Source organism: Carex rostrata, chromosome 13 (assembly GCF_964058835.1).
Source record: "Carex rostrata chromosome 13, lpCarRost1.2, whole genome shotgun sequence".
NCBI lineage: Eukaryota > Viridiplantae > Streptophyta > Magnoliopsida > Poales > Cyperaceae > Carex > Carex rostrata.
In genome coordinates, this window is record NC_135930.1 from 7,833,425 (window position 1) to 7,844,383 (window position 10,959).

Here is a 10,959-nt window from a genome sequence, read left to right on the forward strand (position 1 = left end):
ACGTTCTGCACGAATCTCAAAGCACACATAATACTGACCCCTACATCATTCCCGAATAGGCACCGGACACGTCGGTCACGCAAAAGTTGAGATATCTCAGAGGATACGCACTCAGTCAAGTCACCGTGATAATCTGTGTAGAACCGGGGGCAGTCCAATGGGCACTGAACCGAATTAGGTCCAATGCTCGAGCTCAGCCGTTCGATCTACCTTAAGATTCATGCAGATGATTTTTTTAAATCCACTTTGTAAATTTCAACGGACCGCATAGATCTTAAAGCGTATCTAACAACTCTGATCGGGCATTGGACCGCTCCTTTTCCCAATCAGTACTTCTTGAGTTGGCTTGGATCATATAACCAGGAACTGCAACAAGTGACATAATTGGTCTGGCCTGTTAGGGGAAGAAATTTTGAGTAACCATACTTTACTAAATTCTCTTTTGCCATTTCCAGCAAAGATGGTCTTCTGTAGCGCTGATCTAATAGGTCATTTCTTTTGGCAGCTGCTGTTGCGAGTCTTTGCATTGCCCTTGTGGAGTTGTAGAACCAGAGTTAATAAGGGAAACAACATAAACGCCATGACAAAACATGTGAAATATCACACCAATGACAAGTACAGGGGTATTTTTGGTATGATTTAAATAAAACTTGAGGAGGCTGATGATTGTATTCATTGTGTTCTGGTGACACGTGCACTGTGTTCCTCATTTTCAGGGTTATACATAATAATTTTAATTTTACAGGATATCACATTAAATAATCCTAAAAAGATACTGTATAAAAGTAAGACCTTAAAATTATCATAGTACATGCAGACATCAGTCATTTTGCTGGAAAACATTACATTGCCTGACTAAGATGACCCGTATGACATTCTTTGGAAAATTGGATGTGTTAATAATGTCCATCACTCAATTCAGCTGGCTGACGTGTATGAAAATGATGCGGCGAGAATACAAGTTTGTCAGTGAGCATTATATCAGAAGTTTAAGAGAAGACTTGTCATTCTTTCTGACAATGTCTTCACCTCAAAGAAAGATGGAATAAACAAGTTGCACATAAATTCCACTACTGCACTTTCAATTGTAATTAAGTATTGCAATCCTTCCATTGCAATGAATTTTAGTAAGATCCCAGTGGTATAATTAAACGTAATTTAAAGTCAGATGAAATGTCAATTAACCTGTAATTGTGCAAGTCTCATCAGTATGAATTTGTATCTCCATAGTCCCAAGTATGCTCATCTCGTCAGTCTATCCTCAGTTTGTGTTTTGTATTTTTAACAGAACTTCTGTTTATCTAGCAAAGTAGAATATTTTGGTTAAACCTTCCTTGTTTGACCTTTAGATCTAAGTGCTTATTCTTTAGGGACAATTTGTTCAACTACAGCGTCTAGTCTACATTTCAATTTTTGGTTGGCAGAATTTTCGGGATGTCAGTTGAAGGCTACCTACCATCTACAACCGCCAGTAACTATAGTTTCCATGCTTTCTGAGTATCCGCAATCTCTCATGAACTCAAAATTTGGTTTAGGTTATTTGTACTAGACCTGATCAGTAAAAGTCTTAGTTTTATACCAGTACACACTGGCATTTGTACCTCGAATTCCTATAGCAAAGAGGCAATTGAACAAATCAGGATTTGACATGGCCAGCAAATCAGGATCTGGCATGGCCTGTTTCAAAATTGAAAGATATCGGCAGTTATGACTCCGGGTGTCTGGAGAGTGTAACATATTAGCTGGTGGGGTTTCTGAATGTAACCTTGAATTTACATCTAGAGTGCAAATTTCAAAGAACAAATAAAATGACATAAAGGAGTACTTTGAAATTTAGTGATGCTAGCATCAGTGCTAAAGAACAATTATTACCTTCACTTTGCTATTCAATTCAAACCTATAAACTGATTTTCATAGAAAAATAAAAGATGAACCACAAACACATTAATTCAGATAGACACGAAGATTTTCGGTTATCAATTGCAAAATCAAGGCTAATAGAGGAATAAGAGTTTCGTTTAAAAGAGTCTCAATTGCACAATTGGGTTCTTGACAGGTGTCAATGACAATCTCGATATCTGGCAAAACCTGATCCAACCCAAGAAAGTATCAACAATACGACCTGAACAGGCTCAATTCCAAATCAATAGCAAAACAACTGAAACGTTGGAGCCATAAAGATCAAGTTCACATTCACCGGATGAATGTGGCTAGAGATATACAAGATAGTTCTGGTATGCTTTTGATTTAGTCAAACTTGTACAAGTAACTACGGTTAGGATTTTCAATGGTGGGATCAGGGTCTATGGTCTCGGCTGAGCAGGGGCAAGAGGGGAGGGCTGTCGTTTTTATTTTTATTTTTTTTGTTACTTCTTTATCCGCCCGAACCAAAAGTGAGATGAACGGAGTAAGAGAAAGAATAATAATAAAATAAAAAAAATTAAGTACACGCCCGGTGGGACTCGAACCCACAATCGCCTGATTAGAAGTCAGACGCCTTATCCATTAGGCCACGGGCGCTTTGTTGATTAGCAGAATTAATAAATTTAAAATCTTAGAATCAGTATCATCTAAATAAGAATCACTCGAATATGAATATTTTGCTAGAGGCTTACGGATGTTTTGCCTCCGTTCCCCAAAGAATAACGTCCACTGCTCTAATTGCTCTAGCTCTAGACTCTACAATCGGAAGCTGAGATGCTCCTCTTACTACTGTCGCTTTCACATATGATGGCATTGCTAGCAGTAATTTTATATAAAGATGGGATCCAGCCTCCGAACTCTAAATATCAACAAAAGAACTCTCACACACACTAAATTTAAACTTTGTCAAATTATTTTCAAATCACAAACTTATTGCCATGCCCACTACATGTGGCAGCATTTTCTTTTTTCCTTTTAATTAATCGTTAATACGACTACTTCCCGTCTAGAAAGAATCATTAATGTTTTAATTGCATTGATTTTGAGCATAGCTTGTAATATTATTAAACAAAAAAAAAATATACCTAGTAAACCTCTTACCACACTACGTACACCGGTCTCTTCCCAAAAACTATTTGTCCAAGATTGTCAAAAACTAAAAAAAATGCCAACTATATTGCATCTTATGGTACTATCTGAAAGAAAAGAAAAAAAGAAAAAAAGAAAAGAAACAAGAATCTACTTTTTCAATTTACACTACACATGATCTTGACAAGTACGCACACCCCTTGTACTCTACTAGACCCGACTTTGTAAGTTCTTCTTCTTTCAAGCAAACGCACCGCTGGCTTATTTGTCCTGTTAGTTCTATGTCTCCGGACCGCCTCATCAACCGAGGGTAACCCACATCACACCAAACCTAATTTCAAATAAATAGACAAACAAAATAAAAATCAATTAGCTTGCATTTCATAAAGAGTTGTTTTTTTTATGGAACAATGTCCAATGTTTGCAGTTAGTACTAAATTGCATAAAGTCTCTCCAACTTTTTAAAAATCCATTGGCTTCATTTTAGATTTATTTGGATTTTCTGAAACAAAAGGCATTAGTGTAACAGACAATTATGGCCATTACTTGACGCAATAGGCCTATCACCCGGATCTTAAGTCTTGCTGTCACATGAAAATGTCTCAAAAAATTGTGTTGGGTCTTAGTAGCAAAAATTTGAATGTTATGCATCTGTTAGCTTATATGATAACAGTATTAATGAATTGAAATGACAAAATAAGACCATTTGATGTGATCAATACAAATTTCTCAAGATGCACATAAAAGTTTGTAACATATTAGTTTTATTTCTATGGTCATCAAGAGCTGTTTTAAAAATCCACTGATGTGAGCATTATAGTGCATTGTTTTGTAGAGTCCTGATGCCCATATGTGCATGTACATAAAAATATGTTAGTGTTACCTAGGCCAAAATACAAGACTAATTAAAAAAAACCAACAAAATATAGTACCTCGCCTCCCTCACTTTGGCTCCATTTGGAATTGCATCCTGGTATTTTAGACTCTTCATTTTTTTGTTTCTCTAGTAGCTGGGCCCCCCTTTTGGCCTTGGTTTCTACTCCTTTCAAATATTTTGTAGGGTTACCTTCTTGATCATAGTAACGACCCACAAGCTTACCAACATAACTACATATATAAAGAATATAAAACAAACGTCGGTATTTAATTACGCAACTGAGGTAAATAAAGGCCATTTGGGTTAAATTGAGGACTAAGTGGGGGGTAACTGAGGCGTAGTTGCATATTAGGGAATTAAATTAGGGCAAATTTGTTTACATTGGCAATGCTAGAATAATCAAAACCATAAAAGAATCAGAACTACAAATTAATGTGAGAAAGATGGATAACAAAATGAAAATTACAAAGTGAAAACCTTACATGTATCTTTCTGTGTAGAATTTTCTCCAATTAACAACACTATTGACCTAAATATTGGCATAAAGTATGAGCTCGGAATCAAAGGACAATTAAACATGAAGAAACTGTACAATATAATAATTCTCGCAAACAGCAAATACAAAAGTAAAGAAATGAAGGATTATGAATTGCAAATTTTAAATGGTCTGTTAAAATCAATAAGCTACCAAGGTAATTTATGGCATTTGATTTAGAATAGGAATTGCAGAATGTACAGAGTCAACAAAAAGGTTTAGATGTTATTTTGTAATACCTGTTCACTTGTTAGGCCTTGCAACGAATCTGTTAAACCATCACCTACATATGATCATATATATTAATAAACCCCCTTACAACTTAGGTTGAAGGAAAATAAAAACGATCTTTCAAAACCTGTAAAGTTTCCAGAAGTAAATGCCCTTGAAGCATCTCTACAAAGAAAAAAAGTGTCAAAAAGTAGACAAATAAAGAGTGAATTCTTATTGACAATGATTGAACTAAAGAGAAAAAAGAAACACACCGCCCAGAAAAGTGATGGTAACCACCTCCAGGGCCATAATGTGATTTCCCTTTTGTTACATCAAATACTGACCTGTGAGACCAGAAATGAATCTTCATAAGATTGCTATTTCCATGTACAGACGGTCTAAATTAACAGGGTTGGGATCTATGAACAGTGGATTGATTTGACAATTTTGACGATCGTCAAAAATGACTTCTAATTTCGAAATTTGACATTTAAAATGTGATCTATGCTGCTTGTATATCATGGACATCAAAAAAGGATGAAATCTGATGGAACTTTTACAGTTAATCTAACAACCTAACAATTGCAACAGTCGGTCCATATTTAATGGTCTTTGATGGGTTATCAAATGATACCAAAAATGCATAAAGTTTGACAAACAACTACTATATAATGAAAAAGTAAAATTTATAATTTTTTCCTATTTTAGAAAATATTATGGCTTCATTTGAGAAACAATGTCAAGATTGTTAACTCAATTGTTAATATACCTCAACCCAATTAAATAGTAAAGCAAGAGTACAATATTACCCAAGTATGGAGAGCAGTAGAGGCAAACCTTCGTCTGTGCCATTATATAAAGCCAACTCATCTGCCGTCCAAAGTCTCTAATCACAAAAAAAAAAAAAATTATAAAACAGAGGCATATTTGAAGATCCTGTTTGCAAATAGCACCAAACATTTATCATATTGCGCAGGGGCGGAGCCATACTTTCCAAGCTATGGGGGTCAAGCATATAAATTTTAAAATTTTCTTACTGTGAATAAGGGTCAATTTTACACTACCCGTGGCATATTACTCTAAATACAAAAAATTGAAAATATATGGAAGTCAATTGATTGACCCTCATTTCTTGACAGCTATTGTGTGGTATAGGTAAATTCCTGTCGAATTACTGACAGCTATTGCTCATTATTTTTTAGTAAGCTTCTTCTTCTCCCTCCTTGTCTTATTTATCTTTTTATTTATTTAATTTTTGTTGCACTAGCTAAGTACAATCTGAATCTAAAATCAGGCAAACCAATATAAATGGTTGCTTCCAAACTATATGAACTTGCTACGAATAAAGTTTCTCGAGATAAACATCACAGATCAGGCATAAATCATTTCTTGTCTGCTAACTTGTTTCTTATAATGGATTTTGCTATTCAGTATCCACAAATACACTAAATGATGATTTGAATTGCTATGTTCAAGTACAGGGTAGTATTGAATTTGATTTTGCACAAAGTAGTACGTTTGAAGTTGAAAAGGGTCTAATTAATAATACTTTGATTATTAATCTTAGTATGTATAAAAGGTCAAGCCGTGTCAGATTTAATTTATAGCAATTAGGTCAACCGAATTCCCATGTTTTTCTTTCTCTAAATTTGTTGTCTTATGTTGTCTTTTGGTGATAAATACTTTTAACTCTTAATTAATACCTGATGCATCAACAGAACTTAAAACAACAGTAGAAAAGAAAGTAAAAGAGATCAAATACTTATATTACAAAATACTACAACCAGATTAAGCAACAAATGTATACTTACTGTCCCACTGAATTAAAAACATGCCAATTAATCACAAAATTAAATCAGACAAACAGCAGGCAACTTCAGAAATCAATTACCAGTACCAGACCTAAAAGGTATGAGAGGAAAAATGGGGCACCCGACGCCCCAACCTACAAACACACATTGACACATGCACAAATGCGCGGTCAAACAACAAAGGAAATCATCGATCAGAAACCTACCGGCTTGGGGGAGCGGGTCAAGGAGTACTGATAGAGGAGAGCAACCGAGGCGGAGAAAAATCCTAACCCTAGGAGAAGAGACGAGATCGCTTTTAGTGATGTAGGAGACACCATTTCTCACTTAGCGCTCCTTTCTTTACTCTTCTAATTGAGTTGGAAGTTCAAAGTAAGCTTCTTCTTTTTGTTTTTTTGGGGAATTTCACGTATACCCCTCAAAAACTTCAAAATTATGTATTCCCCCTCTAAAGTTTGAAATTACGTATTTGTTTACACTTGTTATATAACTGAAACATACTTAGGGATGAAAACGGATCGAATACGGATCGGATAGTGATAAAATCATATTCGTATCCGTTTTTATTTTCCGGATACGGATACGAATCGGATATTAATCGGATACGAATACGGATCGGATATTAATTGGATACGAATACGAATCGAATATTAGTCGAATACAAATACGAATACGGATATAAATCGAATTTCTAATTCGGATATATATATTATAACAAGATTGTATAACATCTGTGGAGTGAATTAAAAATTTTAATTGTAAAACAACAAGTATCCACATTTGAAATCAGAACAAAACTAATTAACTAATGTGTTATTTAATAAAAATAAAATGACCCATCATAAACAATAAATTACATCAAAACTCAATTAATTAAATGAGAAAATAATTAAAAAAATGATTATTAGTATTTTTGAAAATTTATTATGAATTTTTAAACCTAAGATTTAACTTAATGAGAGAAATAAAAATTCAATATATTGTTTGAAAGACGATGGGGTCTCATGACAAGACTTCTCACTCACGGATGGCCACATAGATCTCACCTCTTAATTCTTCTCTCTCTATTTCTATTACAGGCGGACCCCACCTGTATTCGAATATCCGAAAAATTATCCGAAAAATTCAAAAATCCGGATATCCGAAAAATTATCCGAAAAATTATCCGATTATCCGAAAAATATATCCGAAAAATGAAAAATTCGGATATCCGAAAAATCAACGTATCCGAATTCGGATAATTATCCGAATCCGTATCCGTATTCGCTTCCGAAATTAAAACCGAATTCGTATCCGTATCCGGATAAATCGTATCCGTATTCGTATCCGCAAATTATCCGTATCCGACTATCCGAATCCGAATTCGGTCGGATAATATCCGACCCATTTTCACCCCTAAGTTACATACTACATAGTTAACACTTTAATCCGAAATTTTTATGTTGGAACTTTATTTTAAAAACTCAAAATTTCCAGTTCAACATATATATTATTTATATACAAATCTTCATTTGTAATATTTGTTAATTATTGGTCCAAACGGAAAAATTCTATATCTAATTAAATTGTTAATGGGCTGTTAATGATCTGTAAACAGATCATTTATTACCCGTACCGTTGCATCCTTTGCTAATGCACCCTTTCAATTCTTTTAGCCGTTATAAGTTTGGTTATATATACTCTGATCTATTCATTACATTACCAATATATAAATAGACCGAAATTTTTAAATATACCATCATCCCAAAAAAGATAAACCCAAACACCCCGATTTTAAAAATTTTCGAATTTTGACATGACCGCATTGCCTAGATGCGGCCACTTTTCTGTGGGCCGCATCTAGGGGCAGCGGCCTATTTTTTTATTTTTTATTTTTTTTTGCTTTTTTTTGCTTTTTGCTTTTTTCTCATGTGACTTTGAACTGAAAACAGGGTGGCCGCTCTCTCGGGATGCAGCCGTGTCAAAATTCGAAATTTTTCAAAAAAAGATGTTTGGGTTTATCTTTTTCTGAACCATGGTATATTTAAAAATTTCGGATAAATAGATATATATATATATATATATATAGAGAGATGGGCTATGGTGCATTGCAATGCATAGGCCATGGTGTGCATTGGACCATAAATCACCGATTCAAAGTCCAAATGACCGATCCAAACCGTTCATCTTGTTCTCCATATTAATATGTGCTTGGAGACCAAATTTTACATTTTTTGGAATTTTTTTACTATTTATTAAGCCGCTTTGAAAATCGCTGATCCAACGGTGACTGTTTGGAACAGTAAAATCAGAAGCCACCGTTGGATCAGCGATTTTCAAAGTGGCTTAATAAATAGTAAAAAAATTCCAAAAAATTTAAAATTTGATCTCCAAGCACATATTAATATGGAGAACAAGATGAACGGTTTGGATCGGTCATTTGGACTTTGAATCGGTGATTTATGGTCCAATGCACACCATGGCCTATGCATTGCAATGCACCATAGCCCATCTCTATATATATATATATATATGAGGAGGGATCAAGTTACAACATCTATTTTTTTTCATTTTCAAAGTCCAAATCGTCGATCCAAACCGTTAGATATTCAATCTATATTAAAATGTACTTGGAGACCAAATTTTACATTTTTTGAAATTTTTTTGCTATTTATTAAGATGGGTACAAAATCGCTGTTTTTATTAAAATTCTGCACCATTAAAAAACAGCAATTTTGTACCCATCTTAATAAATAGCAAAAAAATTTCAAAAAATGTAAAATTTGGTCTCCAAGCACATTTTAATATAGATTGAATATCTAACGGTTTGGATCGACGATTTGGACTTTGAAAATGAAAAAAATTGATGTTGTAACTTTGTTGTAACTTTCAAGTGTTGTAACTTGATCCCTCCTATATATATATATATATATATATATATATATATATATATAGAGTTAGGCTGGGGTGCTATGGATAGCATAGTGGCCTCTATGCTACGGCTCAATATTCGAGTTTTCAAAATCCAAACGGTCGATCCGAACCGTTCATCTTATTCTCCATATTAATATCTGCTTGGAGACCAAATTTTACATTTTTCTGAATTTTTTTACTATTTATTAAGTATTTTAGAAAATTGTTGATCCAACGGTGGCTGCACAAAACAGTAAAACTGTTGGATTAGCGATTTTCAAAGTGGCATAATAAATAGTAAAAAAATTCAGAAAATTATAAAATTTGGTTTCCAAGCAGATATTAATATGGAGAATAAGATGAACGGTTCGGATCGACCGTTTGGATTTTGAAAACTTGAATATTGAGCCGTAGCACGGGAGGCCACTATGCTATCCATAGCACCCCAGCCTAACTCTATATATATATATATATATATATATATGGTTTTGGCTAATATGCTACGGGTAGCTAAGAGGCCTCCGTGCTACGGCTCGGATTTCGAGTTTTCAAAATCCTAACGGTCGATCCGAACCGTTCATCTTGTTCTCCATATTAATATGTGCTTGGAGACCAAATTTTACATTTTTATGAATTTTTTTACTATTTATTAAGCCACTTTGAAAACCGCTGATCCAACGGTAGTTTCTGGTTTTACTGTTGGGTTATGCCACCGTTGGATCAGGGGTTTTCAAAGTGGCTTAATAAATAGTAAAAAAATTCATAAAAATGTAAAATTTGGTCTCCAAGCACATATTAATATGGAGAACAAGATGAACGGTTCGGATCGACCGTTAGGATTTTGAAAACTCGAAATCCGAGCCGTAGCATGGAGGCCTCTTAGCTACCCATAGCACCGTAGCCACGTCCTATATATATATATATATAGAGGTAGGCTAATAAACAATCGATTGTTCCTAGCCTCCCGTGCAACCAAGTCATTTTCCAATTTTTAAAGTCCAAATGATCGATCCAAACCGTTAGATGTGATCTCCATATTAAAATGTGCTAGGAGACCAAATTTTACATTTTTTGGAATTTGTTTACTATTTATTAAGCCACTTTGAAAATCGCTGATCCAACGGTGGCTTAACCAAACAGTAAAATCTGAAGCTACCGTTGGATCAGCGATTTTCAAAGTGGCTTAATAAATAGTAAAAAAATTCCAAAAAATGTAAAATTTGGTCTCCTAGCACATTTTAATATGGAGATCACATCTAACGGTTTGGATCGATCATTTGGACTTTAAAAATTGAAAAACGACTTGGTTGCACGGAAGGCTAGGAACAATCGATTGTTTATTAGCCTACCTCTATATATATATATATATATATATATATATATATATATAGTAGAACTAGGGTGTTCTTAAGCTCACCAAAGTGTTTGGTGAGCTTGACTCAAAAACCCGTTAAATCGGTTTCAAATGACGAATCCGAACCGTTGGAACCCGCCTATTTTACGTGTGATGCGTCTACATGTGAAATTTTTAAACTTTCGAATTAGTTTAGTATAAAGTCAAGCGGTCAAAACATGTTCAAAAAATGAATGCACTAAAATTAATTTATTAACCTTCTAAT

The 10,959-nt window shown here is 34.2% G+C and overlaps 1 protein-coding gene and 1 non-coding gene across 2 annotated transcripts; both read right to left on the reverse strand.

Annotated features, from left to right (window-relative positions):
* Positions 1–2,447: 2,447 nt before the first annotated feature.
* TRNAR-UCU (transfer RNA arginine (anticodon UCU)) lies at positions 2,448–2,520 on the reverse strand. The gene has a single exon. It is a non-coding gene; the product is annotated as a tRNA-Arg (tRNA).
* Positions 2,521–2,963: 443 nt separating this feature from the next.
* MAPR4 (membrane-associated progesterone binding protein 4) lies at positions 2,964–6,834 on the reverse strand. Its single transcript, XM_078314150.1, has 8 exons — positions 6,655–6,834; positions 5,447–5,523; positions 4,910–4,981; positions 4,783–4,820; positions 4,664–4,707; positions 4,372–4,418; positions 3,945–4,119; positions 2,964–3,343 (listed from the first exon to the last, which is right to left on the reverse strand). Exons 1-8 carry the CDS (start codon positions 6,766–6,768, stop codon positions 3,176–3,178), a joined length of 735 nt encoding a protein of 244 aa, XP_078170276.1. The 5' UTR covers positions 6,769–6,834; the 3' UTR covers positions 2,964–3,175.
* Between the last annotated feature and the right edge of the window lie 4,125 nt (positions 6,835–10,959).